Source organism: Orycteropus afer, unplaced genomic scaffold, assembly GCF_000298275.1.
Source record: "Orycteropus afer afer isolate SDZICR_OR568_19922 unplaced genomic scaffold, OryAfe1.0 scaffold00508, whole genome shotgun sequence".
Classification (NCBI taxonomy): Eukaryota; Metazoa; Chordata; class Mammalia; order Tubulidentata; family Orycteropodidae; genus Orycteropus; species Orycteropus afer.
This window is the reverse complement of record NW_006922095.1, coordinates 606,172-628,275: the sequence shown is the minus strand read 5'-3', so window position 1 is coordinate 628,275 and position 22,104 is coordinate 606,172. Positions and strand designations below refer to the sequence as shown.

Sequence of the window (22,104 nt, the reverse complement as noted above, 5' to 3'; positions counted from 1 at the left end):
TTGAAGTAGACAGAGGACAGCAAGTTTTCAAGTTCACACAGCTAATAAGAAGAGAAACCATGGAATCTGAAGGCAGGCAGTGGGGCTCTATACTAAATTAGGACGGATTTCCAAGATGTTTCACCTCAGGACAATATCTGAGAGAAGGATGCTTTGAGGATTCCAGTACACATTCCATGTAACATTCTTGATTGATTTCAGAATGCTCAAATCATCAACCTGCCTTTCTAATATCCAGCAATGCCTGTGCTATAGACCTACAGGAAAATGTAGAATGGTCCTTCTAAATATTTCTCTATAGAAGCAAAAATAAAACTCACAGATCCCAAAATCTCATTCCAATCACCCTTCTGTATTTTGACAGTGGGTCTGACTTAATGAATCCATTGTGTCACTTCCTAAAACCTGCTCCCAGATTTGAAGTCCCTCCATCAGTGACTGGGCAAAGCTGGATGTCTGAGACGACAAGATTCTTGAGTACCTGAAGGCCATTCTCCCTTCGAGACTAGCAACACTTTCCTCAGAGCTACTTTTGCTGGGTATAAAAATAACTAGTATGTATGGAGTTTCTTAGGTGCCAGGCACTGTATTTCATTCTCTGTGTTGATTCACCGAATCTTCATAGCAACCATTTAGGAGAAATGTTATTTATTTTCATTTTGTTGATAAAGAAATGAGGCCAGGAGGGAACAAAATTGTTCCAGGACCACACAACTGCCTGTGGTCATCTGGACTCACACCTTGATCTGTAGCTTCAAAGCACTTCCTGCTAACCATGGCAGACACAGCCTCCTAGACCACAGCTCTGTGATCCCCCAAGCCCATTCTGCCTCCCTAAATTCTATCTGACATGAGTGATGGTGCTCACTTTCTACACAGAGCCAGGGTCTCATATCTATGTCTAATGGCTTCCAAAGCAAAGAAGAGTCACAGGAGGTCAGCCCTCTGCCTCCACCACCCTTCCACCCAGGTAGGCTTTAACAGCTGACTTCCACCACTTGAGAATTCAGCTAAGGTAATTAAGAGGCTTATACCCCAAACAAAGAGGTCATCTTCCCCATCACCTGCCAGCTGTTCCCCATGTCTAACTTAAATTGCTCAAGCTTTGGCTCTAATTGCCCCAGTGCTTAGGTCCATCTCACTTATGTTGTAACAGCTGGCCTGTGATGAAACCTCTTAGGGCATTCGTCCTAGCATTTCCTTTCTTCTCTCTACTTGGCCTGGAAGCTAAGACCACAGCCAGCCCTTAATGAGGGCTACTGTAAACTGCCACTATCCCTTCTCTGCAGCCTGGCACCACATTCCAGAATTAGCATTTCTCTGCATTCAAAGCAAACATACATATTTTCCCCTTTTAAAATTTGTTTTGTAAAACAAATTAATCTAGCACCAGATTATATTATAAAGAACCATAAATCTTCTCCAAGATAAGCATCTGTCAAGTTGGATTAGTAATATCCAATGTACTGTGAATTAATTTGCTAAGCCTTATAATGCTGTCCCGGGCGTTTAACTTTAGTAATAACAAATGTAATTTGGAATAAATGGGAACTTGTTTTCTCATCCATGTCTATATAGTAAGTGACGTATGCAGAGGAGATGACAGTAAATGACTGTAGCACTAAATTCCATTATGATGATCACTTGGGAGTTTATTGAGGGAAAAATGAAAGCTTCATAAGCTGCACGAAGGTGCCTGCTGCAGAGATGATGGGCTGTGTGCATATGTGGATTCACTCAACTCAACTACGGAGGTGGCTATATGGGAGAGGCTGTACCTCAGCCTCCACATCCTCTTCTGGGATGCCCCCATGTACACAGACTCCATCCCTGGGCCTGTGGCCTTGGCATTGAATGGAGCTGGTACTGCTTTTATAGATAGGTTGGGCAATCTACTTCCATAGTGATATCACCTCGGAAACTCCAGGAGGGGTTGCTATCAGTCGGATCTGACTCGTTGGCAGTGTGTTGTATATTTTTTTTTCTCCAAAGAAGAGGAAATATGAATAAAAATTGGAAATTCTCTTACCCAGGAAGAGGAAGGAAGTCACTCATGAATGAATCACCCACACCATGCATTATGGATTGAATTGTATCATCAAAATTATATGTTGGAATCCTAACCCTATACCTGTGGATGTGATCCCCTTTGGAAACAGGATTTTTCTTTGTTATGCTAATGAGGCTATTATCAGCATAGGGTGTGTCCTAAGCCTAATCACTTCTGAATCAAAAGGAACGCATACCAAAGAGACAAGTAAATATAAACAGGGGAAGACAGATGGATCTACAAACCCCAAACCAAAACTAAACTCACTGCCACTGAGTCAGTTCTGACTCATGTAGACCCCTCCTTGGGTTTCTGAAGCAGTGTCTCTATGGAAGTAGAATGCCCAATCTTCCTTCCAAGGAGTGGCTGGTAGGTTTGAACCTCCAGCCTTCTGGTTAGCACTCAAGTGCCTTAGGCACTATGCCACCAGTGCTCCCCTACAAGCCCAGAGCTCCTTTAGGTGCTTCCAGTAGGTGGCAATTTTTGGAGTTCCTACAAGCCCAGGTCCAAAAATTGCCACCTACTGGAAGCACCTAAAGGAGCTCTGGTGGTATAGTGGATAAGGCATGTGGCTGCTAACCAGAAGGCTGGCAGTTCAAAACCAACAGCCACTACTTAGAAGGAAGATGAGGCAATCTACTTATGTAAAGATTTGCAGCCTTGAAAACCCAGCTAGGGTCACTATGAGTTGGAATCAATTCTATGGCAGTGAGTTTGGAAACTGAAGAGGAGCCCTGGTGGTACAATGATTAAGTGCTTGACTGCTAAGCAAAAGATTGTCAATTTGAACCTACCCAGCTGCTCCATGTAATCTCCTAGCAATCTGCTCCTAGCAATCTGCCTCTGTAAAGATTACAGCCTAAAAAACCCCATAGGAGCAGTTCTACTCTGTCACATAGGGTTACTGTGAATTGAAATCCACTCAAGGACACCTAACAACAATAACCATAGCTGAAATAGACAAGGAAGGACCTCCCCCTAGAGCTGATGCCCTGAATCCAGACATCCAGGCTTCTGATGGGTGAGACAATAAATTCCTGTTCCTTAAAGCCACCCACTTGTAGTATTTGTGTTACAGCAGCACTAGGAGACTAAAACATCATGGAACCTTCCCAAACATTGGCAATGGCCTGATGTCCAAGGGTGAGAAGAGCCACAACCAGGACTCAGTATCAAAGAGTAGGTACAGACTTTATATTTCGAGTGCAAAGAACTGTGTGAACTATGCAAACAACCTGTGAGGAGCACATTATCTTTCTTCCAAAAGTTCTGAAGGTGACAGTGGAACCTGTGGTGCCCTGACCCCTCAAGAGGACAGAAGAGCAGGCTATGCGGGAACTGCATGGTGCCCCAGCCCTTTTATGCTGGGGCCCTGAAGCGTGCATCTGATTTTACTAATTTAACCAGTTTACTGCTGGTCTGGAATATATATGCATGGATGCCAATGGGAACTTATGAATCATTAGGGTTGAGGGGCCACTGCTCTGTGCACCCCCAACCTACTGTGGATCCCCGCACACACTGATGGATTACCAGTTCAGTGACATGCTTTGGCCAGGGCGATTTCAAGGGCTACTCCTTTAATGGAACTGGAAAACAAGGCCCAGGAAGAAGAAAGAAAAAGAAAACTGCATGGAAGTAGGCATTTAAAGCCCAGAGATCATAATTGGCCTCATGTATCTAGAATAACAGTGGCAGAAGGACAGGAGCCATTTGTTCTGCTCTGTGTCCTCCAAACATCCTCCTAACCTGCCTCCAGGGATAAGACACTATACAGCCTGAGTCACTGTCGCAAAGTACCAGTTAGCTCCATAGAACTCTTCCTGAACCTGGCCTCTCCTCCCCTGCTTTTTAGGGCAACTCCTCCTGGGCTATTGTGGATTTATTGGGTCCCAAAAAAAGATACGTTAAAGTCTTAACCCCGCACTTGTGAACATGACTCTGTTTAGAAACAGGGTCTTTGAGGATGTTCTTAGTGACCCTGACATGAGGTCATACTGAAGTAGGGTGGGTCCTAATCTAATCTGAGTGATGTTCTTATAAAAGAAGAGAATGAATACAGGGATACAGACAGAAGAAGGCAGGCCATGTGAAGAAGGATCTACAAGCCAAGGAATGCCTGTTGCCATAGAAGCTGGGAGATACAAGGAAGGTTCTTGCTCTAGAGATTTCATTGAGAACACGGTCTTGAGACATCATGAATACTGGCTTCTTTCAGACTTCTGGCCTGCAGAAGTGAAAGATAATACATTTCTGCACTTACATAAGAACTAACACATGAACTAATACATGGGCCAAGGTCAAGCAGGTAGTTATGACCCATATTCTTGAAGGTTCCAGAAGAATCCACATGGCTCCTTCGATTTCCTCATGAGATGTGTCCACATCCTGCCCCTGCAGAAGTTGTTCTACCATTTGGAAAACACTACTCGGTGCCCATGGTTGTTCAGCCAGTCTTTCACACAGCGTCATGGAGTGCATGGCGCCCACTGGGAAGAGATGCACCTTGTCCTCACATCCACCAGCCAGAGGAGACTGCTGCTTTTTTCCAAAGCACAAGGCATAATCCTAGTGCACACACACGTGTAATTTCACAAACATGTATCATCTCTGTCTCCATCTCCCCTAAGGCCCCATTCCTCAATACCTAGCTCTCCACCTTTGCTCTTGGCTCTGGGACTGGAAAATGCAGTCACACAAAGCAGCAACAATGTGGGCACATGTGAGCATCTCCTGACACACACCTACACAGTATTGCACCCCAACCAAGCCCAACCGAGACAGAAGTGGCCATACCTGAGGTCTCCCCCAGAATCCTCGGGGGCTGGATGTCTTTCCCGTTGTTGCTGGGACTGGTGGAAGGCGCCGTTGTGCTGATCCCAATGGGGGTCCTACTGGGGTCCAGGGACTCCGTGAACCCTTTAGTCTGCAGGGTCACAGAGGTGGCCGTGGTGGAGGTGGTCGTGGTGGTGGTGGCCACCGTTGTCTTCCGGGTCTGTAGGATTGAGACCGTAGTGGGGCCGTAAAGCCCCGGAAAAGTGTTGGATTCGAGGGCATCCTCCTCACCCGTGGGCCCCCAGGCAATGAACTCTGTCTCTGTGGTGGGTCGGCTGCCTCGGAAGTCAAAGCTGCCGAAGCCGCCCCCCTGTAGGTGCCGCCTCCCCCTCCTCAGGAGGCTCTGCTGGTCCGTGGTCCTGCCTCCTGCTGCGGAGGACGAGGATGTGGACGAGGAGACCAGGGAAGGGCTGGATCTGGCAGTGGCCGGTGGCTTGGCAAGCCCCCCTCTGGGCACGAGAGTGGCTGCCTGGTCTCTGGGTCTGTGTGCCCGTTTGGCACGGGGGGTCTGGAGTTGCCCGTGGGTCCGCTCCAGGCGGGGTGGGCGGGGGCTCCACAGAGGGGCGGGCATTCGCGCAGGCTGTCCACTCTTAAAACTCCACAGGCGGGGTGGCCGGGGCGGCGGGCGCAGCAGGAGCCGGAACTCGGGGCTTGGGCCCAGAGATTCACACACGGGGAGCTCTATGGCGAGCTGAAACATGGCTATCAATATCCAAGCATGGCTTCCAGCAGAGCAGCCCGGCCAGCGGATGGACATGGAACTGCACAGAGAGAGAGAGAAGGTCAGTGTGGGCCCCAGCAGCAGGCGGTCCGCCACGGGGGCCATCTTTCTCCACTGCCACTCTGACAAAGAAACTCTTTTCTTGTCATGAAAGCTAATCCTAACTTCAAAAGGGAAAGCAAAACCCCTCATTACTTTACTTCAAAGGCCCACTCAAGGCAGCCCACTAATCACCATCTTAAAAGAAGAGCGCTAAGTGCCCATGTTTATAAAGAACTATTGTCTCCAACACAACCCTAATTTCCTATGCTTCATTTTTCCTTCCAACATGCTTCCAGGACACAGGGGTGGGTGATAACTGGATAGCCCATTTCAAGGAAAACTGAGTCCTGCAGGACAACAGGACCGGGGGGGCGGGGCATGGACACAACCTATGTGCCATTGAGTGTCAACTCAGACAAAAAGCAACCCCATGTGCGTTAGAGCAGAACTGTGCTCCATGGGGTTTTTCAGTGGCTGATTTTTCAGAAGTAGATCACCAGGCCTTTCTTCTAAGGCACCTCTGGGTGAATTTGAACCTTCAGCCTTTTGATTAGTAGTTGAGAGCTTAACCGTTTGCACCACCCAGGGGCTCTTATTAACCCTGACAAAGTGACCTGGAGTGTCTTCAAGGCCCCCACTCCTTTCTTGGACCCATAATAACAGAGGTTCCAAGAGGACATGTGGTAAGTGATTGGCAGAGCTAAGGAGATGACCTCAACCTTCTACTCCCAGACAAGGGTCTTTTCTTTACATAATGAAAGTTGCCTGCCCTAAAAGGGTAAAATAAAAAATAACCAGTTCCTATCAAGTTGATCCTGGCTCCTTGTGACCCCATGTGTGTCAGTAGAACTGTGCTCCACAGGGCTTTAGCTGTGATCATCTGGAAGGAGACTGCCAGGCCATTTTTCTGAGACAGCACTGGGTGGAATCGTACCTCCAGCCTTTCAGTTAGCACCTGAGCATGGTAACCATTTGTACCACCCAGGGACTCCACAGTGGTGACACAGAAGCCCACTAACTGCCTTTCCCAAGGGAAGGAGGTTAGAAGGGACAGGAGGTCTCCACTCTCCATATGACTGGCTCTATGGGACAACACAGCAGCATCCAGGACAGACATCCCCCAAGCATTGACCATCTGCTAGGCTCTTCACAATACCACCATCCCTAAATTGTTGCGTTAAATGCCATACACTGGGAAAGTTCCTTATTCTTGGCCTCTTCCAGGTTTCACTCAGGGAGATGAGATTTACTGTAGATAACCTGAACATTTATTGACACACCAACTCAGCTAAAGTGTTTGTTCTGTTGACATTTCTGCTTTCCTATTTATCTTCGGTGACGATGCCCTTTAAAGCCCCATTATCCACCTCCTCAGCTCCAAGGAAAGCTGGAGAAAGGGCAAACTCCCAACCTGGTTGGCGAGGTGGCAGCTGCTTCTTGGTGCAGCTGAGCTGCAGGGGAGGCATGGAGCCAGGCACAACAGTGTGCTGGGACCCCCTGGACCTGTCTACCCTCCACCCAGTGCGGCTCAGTCACTGGCCCAGGTGAGCTTCCAGACCTGCAAAAGAAGCCATGAGAGGCACGTGGAAACCTGGGGCACAGCAGCAGGCCCAGTGGAGGGGTGTGGAAGCTCCAAGCCCACGCGCCTCTCCCACTGGCATAGATAATTGAGCACTGATTCTATTGTCACTCAAAGTCAGTTCTTGTCACCGACCTCCCGTCTGAAAGTTAAAAGGAATCCAGAAACTTTAATGACAGCTGAGGTGGGGGTAGGGTGGGCGGGGGTGGTGAAAGTGCTCAGATGCTCTAAGCTACTGTCCTCCCATTGCACCTGTGAAAAGCCATTCAAACCAGGCCCATAAAACCAACAGACTTGGTGATTTTTCTTTATGAGGCACCTCATAGTTTCAAAAAGAAATAAATAACTGTGTGTGTTTGTGAACAAGTGTGAGTATGTGAGTGTCAATGTGTCAATGTATGAGTATGTCTGAGTGTATAGATTTGAGTGTATGAATAAGTGTGTGAGTATGAATTTATGTGTGCATTTGTGTGAATGAGTGTGTGTGTGAGTGTATGTCATTGTTTCTCAGTGTGTGTTAGCATGTGGGCATGTATGAATGTATGGGTACATGTGTGTGAATAAGTGTGAATGTGAGTTTGTGTGTGAGCATGTATCAATTTTTTCAATGTGTATGAGTTTCAGTATGTATATGAGTAAATGTGATCATGTATGTTTTTTGTGTCTGTGTGTGAGTTTATGTTTCTCTGTATGTGTATGTGAATGTGTGTATGTTTGAGTACAAGTTTCTCAGTGTGAGTATATGAGTGTGTTTTTGAGTATGTATATGTTTAAGAGTGTGAGTCAGTGTCTCTCTGTGTGTGTATGTGAATATGTGTGAGTATTTCTGAGTGCGCCTCCACATTAACACCATCCTGGCCAGAGATGACACTCTCACTGATATTTGGGACTGTGCTGGCCTCTACAGGTCATAGGATGTTGATAGGAGGAAGAAACTCATATTAATGAATGTTAATTACCAAAAAGGACTAGCCTCGAATAACCAGGTCCCATTTTCATCAGAAGGAAAGTGCTTCACTGCAGAAACCAGGAGGACCTCATTATGCTTAATGTCTCTGTTTCTGCTGGTGCGTGCTTTCTCTGCACAGGCGGCCAAGCTCAGCACAGAAAGGCCCAGGCACTGAGTGGTAGTATTTAGGTCAATGTGAAGTCCCCATCCACACACCAGCAAGTACACGGGGCAGTACTTGGTGGCTATAGGGTGACCTAGTCAGATCAGAGTTGCATTTAGACCTGGCAGTTACCAGAAAGGCATAGAAAACCACCCCCTGCAAACATGGGCAGGGGTCCAGCTGCCAGGGTGACAAGACATTGCGCTAGCAGGTGGGGAGCCACAGCACCAATGAGCATCAGCAGGCACCAGTGGTGCCCAGGACGGGCAGAAGGAAGAGCAGCCACATACAAACTCTCCTGCCATCGGTCCTTGAGAAACATCGCCCCAGGAAATGAAGTGCACCACACCTCCGCCTGCGCCAGCCTGCCTGCCCAACATAACTTTACACGCAGGGTATCACTGTGAATTTTCACCAATCATGAGCTGTAATTGGTTACCATGGAAACCCCCTCATCGCCAAGTCACCCAGCTGTTATGCAGAAAAACCAACTGATGGCAATTGCGGGGAGAGTTTGATTTGTTTCCTTTCCCAGCCCAGGGTCTTCCTTTGTAAAGTGGTGAATATGCTCAGAGAGAAAGTAAAGTGGGTGGATGGACAAGGAAGGACAGACAGAGGCTCACCCACCCCCAGCAGCCAGGAAATGCTGTATCAGAGAGGACTGAAGAAAGTCTTCAGGGGCAGGTCAGGGGCTGATCCCATGGCCTGTGGGGATGCCACCGTGGGTCTCCTTGCAGGTGTCAAAAACCTTAGGCCCTTTGCTTCATCACCAGGTGATAGGCTACATGTTAGCATAAGAGGCATCTGCTCCATCTCCAGGGGCCCCATGAGGGGTGTAAGTACATCTCTCCTCATTCCTACAGAGACCCGGAAACCAGGCCCTTCTCTCTGAAGGGTTAGCCATAGGGTGGGGGACCACCAGTTCTTCCCTCATTTCTGTGGTTACATGACTCTGGGACAGCCACTCACAGGCCCTTCATCTTAGGGAGGTATCTGTGGGTCATCACCCACTGCCCAGGTTGGCAATGGGTTTCACCCATCCACAGAAGCCAGGCTCACAGGTGATGACAGTCCCACTATCATCAGCACCAGCACAAACAAGATCACCAAGGGGGCCAGACCCACAGAGTAAGCAGGGGCAGCACAAGTTCCCCAACATTCTAAGGCATCAGCAGTCCCTTGAAGACTATATCATCTGCTCCACATCTACAGCATGGCTAGACAAGAAAAGATAGACAACACCAAGGTGGGGAGGATGTGGAGAAACTGGAACCCTCATGCATTGCTGGTGGGCATATATAATGGTACATCTGCCGAGGCAAACAGTATGGCAGTTCTTCAAAGAGTTAACCATAGAGTTACCACATGACTCAGTAGTTTCACTTTTAGTTACAAACATATGTCCACACAAAAACTTGTACGTGAATGATCCTAGCAGTAGCCGAAAGAGAAAACAACCCAAATTCCCATCAACAGATGAATGCATAAACAAAATGTAGTCCATCCATACAAAGGAATATTATTCAGCCATAAAAAGAAATGAAGTTCTGATACATGTTACAACACAAATCCACAGATCCACCTTGAAAACATCATGCTAAGTGGAAAAAGCCAGTCACAGGGACCCATGTATTGTGTGATTCCATTTACATACGAAATGCTGGAAATAGGCAAATCCAGAGAGACAGAAAGCAGAGTAGTGGTCCTCAGGGGCTGGGCGAGTGGAGGAATGGGGAGTGACTGCTAATGGGTACTGGGTACTGGGTACTGGCTTTCTTGTTGAGGGGAAGAAAATATTCTGGAATTAATACTGATGATGGTTGCACAACTTTGTGAATGTACTACTACAAGCCATTGGACTGCCCACTCCAAGAGGGAGAATTTTATGGTACGTGACATATCTCAGTAACATAAGAAAGAGAACATGTCGGATAAGTGGGTATGTGCAAGGATTGCGGGGGAGTGGCATGGGTGCACTGTATCATGTCCTTATCACATCGTGAACCTTGGCCCTGGCAGGGGGAGGAGGAAGGACTCCGGAGGACAGCCCCAGCTTCTCTGAGCTGCAGGGCCATTGCCGGAAACATGCAATCGCAAACTGTCCCCATCCGTCTACTCGACATTTGCTGGGATTTGCTGGGAGTGGGCCTGCTCCTGGCTTTTGCTCCTGGTAATCCCCTCCCCAGACCCTGTGCAGGACAGGACCGGGGGCTCTTTACTCTTTGCTGGGTGGCCATCTAGCCCCTACTTTCCAAATGAAGACCCCCCCAACTCCCGCAGCCACCCCACGCCTAAGTGCTTTCAAATTGGGAATGACTGCTCCGTCTCCCTTTATTTTCTAGTTTGTAGCTTTCATGCTGCTCTTCTGCTTAAATTCTTATTGAAATCTTTTCCCAAGAAGAGCTTAATAGGATTCAGTGAATTGAGATTCAATTTGCCACTTTCTGTATATTTTCTTCACAGAAGAATATCACTGTCAATTAAAGGAGACAAAGACATCTCTGCTACTTAAGGGTGCACCTTTCCCTGAGCAGAGATCTTCCAGGATTTACTCCTTTGAGCTGCTGGCATCTGATCTGCTGGCCACCCAGGGAGGTGATACTCAGGGCTGGAATGGGTGCACACCAGTGTCCCTGGGGTTGCACAATCCAGTGGCATCTTACAGTGCTGACAGCTGGGGTGTATCTCAGAGGGGTCTGACAGGGGACAGTAACAGCACTCCACAGAGTACAACCCAAGATGCTGGGGGAAGTGTGCTCTTGGGCTTGACGTTCCCTGGCTCAGTAACAAGGCACAGGGTGGCCAGTGCTACAAATGATGATAAAATTAGCCTGTGCTTTTTCTCGCTGCTTCAATTTCTGAACGCCCATGTTTTCCACTTGTCACATGAGATGGAGCAGATTGGGTTTGAGGGTTATGATGATTGAATTGTGTTCCTCCCGAATATATGTTGGAATCCTCATCCCTCTACCTGTGAATGGGATCCTGTTTGGCTGTGAATGGGATCCTGTTTGGATGTAGGCTTTTGATGAGGCCCTATCAATGGAGGGAATATCTTAAACCTAATCACTTCTGAGTGATATAAAGAGCATCACAGACAGAGAGAGGAGCAAGTACGGATGGAGAAAAATGGTTGTCACATAGAGACCGCCAGGGAACGCTAGGGTTACAGAAGCTGAGACGAGGACAATCCCCTAGAGCCACCAGAAAGAGAGCCTTCCCCTAGAGCCGGTGCACTGAGTCTGGACTTCTTGTCTCCTAAACTGTGAGAAAATAAATGACTTTCTTTGTTAAAGCTACGCACTTGTGGTATTTCTGTCACAGCAGCACTAGGATATTAAGCCAATTGTATCCCCAACATCTTCTAAGGAGTCCCTTGGTTCTAGGGTAAACAACCAGAAACCATTCAGAGGAAGCAGGCAGAAGATACACAGCTACACTTGTTCCAGAAAAAAAGTTGGCTTCTTCTGAGTCCATCTTCCTTTGTGGACTAGACCCCCTCCTACTCATCTAACCCCCCCAAGTTCACCTAGTACCCAGGGACCCTGGGAAGCACCGACTGCATTCATCTTCCCCTCTTTGGTAAAACCCCTTGTCCAGGTACTTCCTGAATCCCACCCCACTCCTGTTGGTTTGTTTGTTTAAATGAACTTATTTTAGGGGAGGTTTAGGTTTATATGGGTGTTGCAGAGAGAGTCCAGAGTCCCATGTACTCTTCATCCCATCATGCCCGATGAAGTATCTCACATCACCACGGGACATACATCATAACAAAGAAACCAACACTGGTGCCTTCCTGTTAACTACACTCCATACTTTATGTGGATTTCATTTGTTGTTGCTGTTGTTATTTACCATGGACTCAGTTCAGAAGCAGGTAACCAGGCGCATCTTCCAAGGTGGCTCTGGATGGGTTAGAACTGCCAACTGTTTGGTTAGTAGTCAGGTACTTAACATTTGCACTGCACATGGGGTTACCATGAACTGAAATCTACTTGACTCAATGGCTACTATATCAACAATTGCCTTTGAAAGACAGTGAGAGAGAGATATATCCAAACCAACATCCTTCCATTAATTTTTCCCTTCCACAAGGTGTCTGACTCCTCAGGAAGAACAAGTTTAGAAGGCCTCTTACTTACCTAATGTGGCTATAACAGAAATACCACAAATGCATGGCTTTAACAAACAGAAAGTTATTCCCTCACAGTTTAGGAGGCTAGAAGTCTAAATTCAGGGTGCCAGCTCTAGGGGCTTTTTCTGTGCTGGCTCTGGGAAAAGATCTTTGCCTCCTTTCAACATCTGTGGGCCCAGCATTTCCTTGGAGATCTCCATAGGTGTTGCCTTCACTTTTCCCCTGGGTATAAAATGGTCCTCAGCACAGGAAACCTGGGTCCAAAGGATACATTCCACTCCCACCTCTTCTTTCCTGGTAATACTTGTAGTTAGGTGCCATCGAGTCACAGCGACCCTATGTACTACAGATTCACAGCAACCCTATGTACAGCAGAACCAAACATTGCCCAGTCCTGGGCTACATTCATAATCCTTGCTACACTTGAGCCTGCCATTGCAGTCACTCTGTCAATACATCTTATTGAGGTCTTCCCCTGTTTTGCTGACCCTCCACTATACCACATGTGGTATCCTTCTTCAGGGAATGGTCCCTTCTGACAGCATGACCAAAGTAGGTGAGATGAAGTCTGGCTATTCTCGCTTCCAAGCATTCCAGCTGCACTTCTTCCAGGACAAATTTGTTCGTTCTTCTGGCAGTCCATGGTATTTTCAATATTCTTTGCCAACATCACAATTCAAAAGCATCAACTCTTCTTGGGTCCTCCTTATTCATTGTCCACTTTTCACATGCATATGAGCTGATTGAAAATACCATGGCTTGGCTTAGGTGCACCTTAGTCTTCAAAGTGACTTTGTTGTTCTTCAACTCTTTAAAGAGGTCTTTTGCAACAGATTTGCCCAGTACAATATGACTTCTGATTTCTTTCTTCTTCTTCTTCTTCTTTTTTTTTTTTTATTGTAATTTGGGTTAAAATTTACCAAGCAAATTCACTTTCCATACAGCAGTTCACATACACTTTGTATCATGACATTGACTACAATTTACTCCAATGCAACAGCTCCCCTCTTACTTCCTCCCAATAGTTACCTCTTCCCTGTATCCATCCCTCCATGCACTCCTGCCCCCTGAGCTGTCTCCCTGTGCATAAACAGCCCTTCTTTCTCCCATGATTGTTCTGTCCAAGGAGTATATCTACCTCAGGTAAGTGTTCAACTCATATGGCTATCTTTTGTTTGGCTGGAAGCCACAGGTGTGGGTTCAATTCCAGACCTGAAGGGCAGCTAGGGGCCATAGTCTCAGTGGTTCCACCAGGCTCCATCGGACAAGCAAATCTGGTCCCCCCCCCTTTTTTTTCCATATGATTTTGAGTTTTGTTCCACATTGTTCTCCCTCTCTATCCAGGATCTCCTACATAGATCCCCTCTGAGTGGCTGACAGTGGTAACCAGGCACCATCTAGTTCTTATGGTCTCATAGTCATATAGGCTACTTATCACATGGTGTACCAGTCACTAGGACTAATTGTTTCCACGAATCTTTGGTTGTCTTCATTCTTCTTTGTTCTGGATGCGGAGAGACCCATCGTTGCATCTAGATGGCTGCTTGCAAGCTTTTAAGATCCCAGTTGCTACTCGCCAAAGTAGGAGGTGGAACAATGTTTTGTGTAGAATGTTATGCCAATTGAGCTTGATATCACCTGCAACAATGGTCCCAAGCCCGCAGGTTCAACTACTCAGTCCCTCTGGGTAGCTGGCTGTGACCAAGAAGTGACTTGTCCCTTGTCAGCGATGCTATACACCTGGGAATTCTTACAGATCATACCAATACACTTATAGGATCATTGTCTGCCAACCCTATACATGGTATTGGGTACACTCCCCTCTGCATAGACATACCTAATAGTTCAGCCTGTCCACCCATCTATCCACCTGTATACTCATGCTTGACTTCATTGACAATGCAGTACTGTGCAAAAGGGTTCATCTTTTTTGTCTGTACCTCCCAGGTACCTCTCTATGTCTTCCTCTTCCTCAGTGTCACCATGTTGATCACTCACATTTGGTGCACTGCCCTTCTCTTCACCCAAATCAATACTTATCTCTACCTATCTAATAGTGTTCCCTCTCCTCCCCTCCCACCCCTGGGATTTTTCCCTATCCCTAAAGAATATTGTTGGGATCTGGATTGGGATTGCATTGAATGTATAGATTGCTTTGGGTAGAATTGACATTTTCACAGTGTTCAATTTCCTGTCCATGAGCATGGGATGTTCTTCCATTTATGTAGATTTCTTATGGTTTCTTGAAGTAGTCTTTTATAGTTTTCTTTGTCCAGGTCTTTTATGCCCCTGGTAAGATTTATTCCCCAGTAGTTTGTTTATCTATCTATCTATCTATCTATCTATCTATTTATTTATTTATGGTAGCTATTGTAAATGGCATTGATTTCCTTCTTTCTTTTTCAGTAATCTCTTTGCTGGTGTAGACGAATCCAACAGATTTTTGGATGTTGATCTTGTATCCTGCCATGATGCTAAATCTCTCAATTAGTTCCAGTAGATTTTTGACAGAGTCTCTTGGGTTTTCTAGGTATAGGATTATATCATCAGCAAATATGGATAGTTTGACTTCTTCCTTACCAATATGGATTCCTTTCATTTCCCTTTCTTGCCTTATTGCCCTGCGTAGGACTTCCAGTACAATGTTGAATAGAAGTAGTGATAGCGGGCATCCTTGTCTGGTTCCTGTTCTCAAGAGGAATGGTTTCAGTCTCTCTCCATTGAGAATAATGTTGGCTGTTGGTTTTGTATATATGCCCTTTATTATGTTGAGGAATGTCCCTTTTATTCCTATTTTGCTGAGAGTTTTGATCAGGGATGGGTGTTGGATTTCATCAAATGCCTTTTCTGTATCAATTGATATGATCATGTGGTTCTTCTCCTTAGTTTAATTTATGTGATGGAGGATGTTGATTGTTTTTCTAATGTTGAACCATCCTTGCATATCTGATATGAACCCCACTTGGTCATAATGAATGACTTTCTTGATACGTTGTTGGAGACTTCCGATTTCTTAACTACAGCATCTATGGGTGTTGATTGTGTATCAGAATGGAATCTTTGACAATTTAAATCTTTTCTCCATTTATCTTGATGCTGCTTATTGGTCCAGTTGTGAGAATTTTTGTTTTCTTTATGTTAAGGTATAGTCCATACTGCAGACAGTAGCCTTTAATCTTCATCAGTAAGTACTTCAAGTCATCTTCACTTTCAGCAAGGAAGACTGTGTCATCTGCATATTGCAGATTGTTAATGAGCATGCTGTGTTCTTCTTCATATAGTCCAGCTTCTCGGATTATTTGCTGAGTATACAGATTGAATAAGTATGGTGAAAGGATACAACCCTGACACTCTCCGTTCCTGATTTGAAACCATGCAGTATCCCCTCATTCTGTTTGAACAACAGCCTCCTGCTCTGTGTACAGGTTCCTTGTGAGCATAATTAAGTGTTCTGAAATTCCCATTCTTCTCAATGTTATCCATAATTTGTTATGATCCACATGGTCAAATGTTTTGCATAGTCAATAAAGCACAAGCAAACATCTTTCTGATATTCTTTGCTTTCAGCCAAGATCCATCTGTTATAAGCAATGATATCCCTCTTTCCATGTCCTCTTCTGAACCCAGCTTGCATTTCTGGAAGTTCCTTCTCAATATACTGCTGCAAATGTTTTTGAATTATCTTCAGTAAGATTTTACTTGTGTGTGATATTGTTTGATACTTTCTACATTCTGTTGAATCACCTTTCTTTGGAATGGGTACAGATATGAATCTCTTCCAGTCAGTTGGCAAGGTAGCTGCCTTCCAAATTTCTTGGCATAGATGAGTAAGTGCCACCAGCATGGCATCCATTTGTTGAAACATCTAAATGAGTATTTGTCAATTTCTCAAGCTTTGTTTTTCACCAATTCCTACAGTGCAGCTTCAAATTCTTCCTTCAATACCATTGGTTCTTGATAACATGCCACCTCCTGAAATGGATGAACATCGAACAATTATTTTTTTGTACAGTGATTCTGTGTTCCTTCCATCTTCTTTTGGTGCTTCCTGCATTGTTCAATATTTTGCCCATAGAATCCTTCAATGTTGCTACCCAAGGATTGAGTATTTTCTTCAGTTCTTTCAGCTTGAGAAATGCTGTGGGTGTTATTCTGTTTTGGTTCTCTAATTGCAGGTCTTTGCACATTTCTTTATAACAATTTACTTTGTCTTCTCAATCTGCTCTTTGAAATCTTCTGCTCAGCTCTTTTATCTTATTGTTTCTTCCACTTGCTTTAGCTACTCTCCATTCGACAACAAGTTTCAGAGTCTCTTCTGACATCCACTTTGGTCTTTTCTTCCTTTCCTGTCTTTTTAATGACCTTTTGCTTTCCTCATGTATGATGCTCTTGAGGTCATCCCACAACCTCTCTGGTCTTTGATCACTGGTGTTCAGTGCATCAAATTTCTTCTTCACATGGTCTCTAAATTCAGATGGGATATAATCAAGGTCAAATTTTAGTACTTGTGGACTTGTTTTAATTTTCTTCAGCTTCAGCTTAAACTTGCATATGAGTAATTAATGGTCTATTCCACAGTCAGCTCCTTGCCTTGTTTTGGCTGAAGATACTGAGCTTCTCCACTGCCTCTTTTCACAGATCTGATTCCCGTGTATTCCCTGGCCAGGTCCATATGTATAGTATCACCACTGGTGATACTAGGTCCCCCTCTTATCTCTGTTCACTTGTTTAATTTCTTTCATATCTCAAAAGAGACTGACTCAAGATACAACCTAATCCTACAGATTTCATCCTGCCTAATTAATATAATTCCCTCTAATACTGCCTCATTAACACCATGTTGTTGTTATGTGCCATCAAGTCGGTTATGTGCCACCGACTCATAGCGACCCCTCCTTGGGTTTCCGAGGCAGTATCACTACGGAAGTAGATTGCCCAACCTTCCTTCTCAGGAGTGGCTTCTGAATTTGAACCTCCAAGCTTCTGGCTGCAGTCAAGTGCCTTAGCCACTACACTACCAGAGTTCCTAATTAACACCATAGATGTTAGGATTTACAACACATAGGATAATTACATCAGATTACAAAATAGAAACTAATTACATAATACTGAGAATCGTGGCCTAGCCAAGTTGACACATTTTAGGAGAATATAGTTCAATCCATGACAGGAGGTTACCAGGAAGATGACACAGGGTGCCTTCCTATTGGGTGGAGTTCTTTAGCAGATACCACCCTTCCTACTTGGGAAATACAGCTGTTTTCCAATCTCGATCCTTTAGCCTTGGTGCAGGAAAGGAACATCCACCTTCTTCTGGAAAGCAGTCACTAGTTCAATTTTCCTAATCAAAAAAAAAAAAAAAGCTGTGCTTTGCCTCAATGGTAGTCCCAGCCTGCTGTCATTGTAATGGCTTTTCAGAGATGCTCCTCACTCTACCTCATTATTTAATATTATTAAAACCATCCCTCCCCTTCAGGAAAGGGCTCCTGGGTTGCCTAGAACATTTTCATCTCCAGTTTCCCCTGTGCATGTCAGGTAGGCATACAATAATTGACTCACAGAGAAGGAAAAGTGTATGAATGATTCATTTACTTTGGATAGAAATCTCCAGTATGATAAGAAAGCTTTCTTAACCCCTGTCCCAGAGTCCCCAGCTACTCTCTTTCCCCAGAATATGAGGATCAGCCCAAGGGTGTTGGGATCCCCTTCAGCACCTTCCTCTCCTTGTTGTCGTTAGCTATCATGGAGTTGACTCCCAATTCATGGGCCCCCACACAAACAATGGAATAAAACAATCCCAATCCCACACCATCTCCATGATCAGTTGCAGATGGAACCATTGTGATCTGTAGGGTTTCTGTTGGTTGATTTTCAGAAGCAGTCTCCAGGCCTTTATTCCTATTTCATCTTAGTCTGGAAGTTCCACTGAAACTGTTCAGCATCACAGTAGCACACATACCTCAACTGACAAATGTGTGGTAGCTGTGTATGAAGTGCACTGGCTAGGAATCAAACCCCAGTCTCCCACATGAAAGAGGAGAATTCTACCTCTGAACTACCACCAATTCTTCCCAGAGAGCAGGTCTAACTCCAACCCTCTGTCAAGGCTCAGATAGCTTCCTGTCAGCTCTGTGAGACAGCTCTGAGCCTGGGAGGATCCTGACACAGTGCAGAGAGTCTCATGTAGATGACCCCTCATCTCAGTAGCCCAACTGCACCCTACTTGCTCAGGGGCCAGGTGAGGGGCCAGTACCTGTGGGAAGGATATACTTGCACACATGCCATTGTCATTGTCACCAGAATGCAAGTACAACCAAAATGTGTCCACTTCCCTGCTCAGCTGGTGCTCACTGACCTCACTCTATGCATACTAGAAGGTTCGGTGACAGTCATCTGGTTCAGCCCAGCCCAAAGTGTGTTTCTTAAACCCTTGGTACCCGGTGCCCCAAGGAAGTTACAGACATTAATGACAGGATTCATGGTTAAGTACACATGAGAAGCAACTGGTCAAGCTAAGCCATCCAGCGTTGCAACTTCAGAGTCTCCTCCCAGCTTTGGCTAGAAAGCTCCTATTCACAGGAGCATCTGTGGGTCAATGCTTACAGACTGCTTTTCAGGAAACACCAGTCTTACTTCAAATCCTCATCGCCCAGGTTATGATACTACAAGGCCCTGAAAGGCAGCAGCCTGACTCAGTCACAGCCAGTCATCACCAGAGTTGGACCTGAATCTAGAACTCAGGGAAACCAATAGCTCTGTGGTCAGAAATGAGGTCCTGTAACCCTAGACCAGCATGAGAAAAACCAGAATGAAAAGGAAAAGCCTCTGCATGAGCATGATGACACTCTTAAGAACTATCTGGAATCTAATGGACAAGAGCAACTCAAAAGATTAGATAGGAACCTTAGGGAGCAGTGGGTTTATGGTAATGGAGAGGAACAACTCAGAAAAGAAGGGCTAGAATAGTCATACAACTCAAAGAACGTAACCAATGCCATTAAACTGTACATGTAGAAACGTGAATTGTATGTTTTACCATGTATATTCTCAATAACAACAAAATAAATAAAATTCAAAGAAAAGCAAAAAAAAAAAAAAAAGGCGGGGGTTCAGTAACTGCTGTCAGTCTTCTTGCTGGGACACCTGCACATGGCTCAGCACTGAGGGGCTTTGGCAAGTGGTGCCATCACCCCCTACTCCCCTTCTCTACCTTAACCAGCAGCCCAGCAGCTTAAGGTACTTGCCTCCTGCAGAAAACAAAAAAGCCTAGCATGCATATGATGCCTTAAGGTCTGCAAGTTGTTGTTGGGTGTCAGTTCTAACTCATAGCAATCCCATTTGATGGAGTAGGACTCCTCCATAGGGTTTTCTAGGTTGTAATCTTTACAGGAGCAGATGGCCAGGTTTTTCTCTAGCAGAGCTGCTGAGTGGGTCTGAACCACCAACCTTTCAGTGAGCAGCCAAGCTATTAACAGTTGTGCATGAGGGCTCCTCAAGGCTTACACAGAGCATTTATTTATGTGCTTTTGTGGTTCTCACCTGGGGGCCATTTTGCCCCCTAGGAAACCTGTGTCAATGTCTGGATTTGGCAATGTTTTGGATTGTCAGCGTGGGGAGAGGTGCTACTGGCACTGAGTGGACAGAGGCCAGAGACTCTGCTCAACATCCTACAGTGCACAGGACACGCCATAGCAAAGAACAATCCAGCCACTTATGTCCACAGTGCCAAGGTTAAGGAACCGTGTTCTACATATACACAGGAATCTTGTCCCCCATATATCAACTGCTTGTCACAGGGCTTGGTGACGCAAGTGGGATCATCTTTATCCTCAAGAAGACAACACCACACCTCGTGACTGACCCACACCTGCTCTAAAAGCAACACACAGAGACCACAGGACTTCTGAGCCAGCTTTAAACTGGGGCACTGCAACTCACTAACTGGGTGATGTCTGGTGTCTGCATGACTGTTCTTTGTCTCATTTTCCATGCTGTGAAATGGGAAGAATGCAGGCCCCCACATCACAGAGGTGTTGTGGACTACATGGGTTACGAAGGCTCAGTCACCTCTCTTCATGTCCTCACAGTATGAGCTGGGGTCACTCTCCCTCCCTCCATGGCGTATCCATCAGGCCTGACTGCCCATCTCTCTCTCCTGGACACTGTGAACCAGGGCCTCAGCAAACACTCTGGAGCTAGGGATGTTGCTGATCTCCACAGGTGCTTGAAGGAGACGGAAGGGTGGCAGCAGTGCTGGCGTACAGGTTGCCCAGGCAACACGCCTGCAAGCATTCCGGAGGAGTGAAGTGGTGACAAGCAGTGGGTGGGGAGGACGGTGAGTGGGAACGTCCTCAGTCCTGGGCATGGAGAGCCAGTCTTCTGTGTTTGATTAGCTGTGGTCCCCACCAGTGTGTCTGTGGTTGGGTTTGTGCTTTCCTATAGCCATTCCACAGTGGGATGAGGGCAGGCCATCTGGGGCCTGCTGCCCAGTCCAGAGCCCTAAGTCCACTGGGTCCCCTTGGCTCTGCTGAGGCTCTTCCACACTGCATCTGTGCTCCCTAGGTAGTGCTCAGGATGTGATCAGCAGAGGCCCTGTGTCAGGGAGTCACCACCGCTCATCCTCTGGCCTGCCTTGCCAAGTCCCCTGCCCTACAACCCCAGAACTTCCCTGCAGATGGGACAAGTGTCTGACAGTGGGCCCCCAGCACCAGTTGGGCTATCCGCAGGTCCAATTACAACCACTCTGTCCCTTCTCCATCTCCTGTGGTCAAAAGGAGAGACTTGATAAAGCCAGAAATTATAGGAGCTGGAGATCCTTGAGGGACTCTGGCGGCACAGTGGTTAACACATTTAGCTGCTAACCAAAAGATCAGCAGTTCGAACCCACCAGTCACTCTGTGGGAGAAAGATGAGGTGGTCTGCTTCCATAAAGATTTATAGCCTTGGAAACCCTTTGGGACAGTTCTACACTGTCCTATAGGGTTGTTATGAGTCGGAATCGACTCAGTGGCATGGGGTTGGTTTGTTTGCTTGCTTTTGGTAATCCCTGGGTTGTGCAGATGGTTAAGTGCTCAATTACTAATGTAAAGGTTGGCGGGTCAAACCACCTCAGTGGCACCCTGGGAGAAAGGTCTGGGAATCCACTTCCATACAGATTACAGCCAAGAAAACCCTGTGAAGTGCAGTTTAAATCTGTAAAACATGGGGTCGCCCTGAGTCAGAATCAACTTGACAGCAGTGTGATTGACTCTTTGGTTGGACAAGATGGAACTCTGTTGTCTGGTAGCCTCATCCTCTGGGACTCGGCTCAAAACGTAAGAGCCCAGTCATGCTCTGAAAAGGCAGTGAGCCTGCAAATTCCCTGGTGCTGGTTCTCACCTCAGGGGAGTTTAAGCAATGCTGAAACCCAGGTCTACCATAAACCAACTGAATCCACACCTCTGTGGGTGAGGCCCAAACTGGTATTTTTCAGGAGCTCCCAGGATGGAGAGCCAAGGTTGCCCTTGATCCTCAATGTTACCTGGCTTAAGCCTAATTTATGTCCATTTCTAACAAGAGATACCAGGTCGAGTGTTTGGGAGAGAAGGGAAGCCTCAGGCAGGCCTTATGATAGTAACATCTCAATAGGAG

The 22,104-nt window shown here is 46.1% G+C and overlaps 1 protein-coding gene across 1 annotated transcript in view; it reads right to left on the bottom strand.

The window, feature by feature from the left end:
* Positions 1-5,711, bottom strand: part of AJAP1 (adherens junctions associated protein 1) — an 88,392-nt gene extending 82,681 nt beyond the window's left edge. The window contains exon 1 of the mRNA XM_007955549.2: positions 4,847-5,711. Coding sequence (XP_007953740.2) covers positions 4,847-5,711 — 865 coding nt within the window. The remainder of the gene's footprint in view (positions 1-4,846) is intronic.
* Between the last annotated feature and the right edge of the window lie 16,393 nt (positions 5,712-22,104).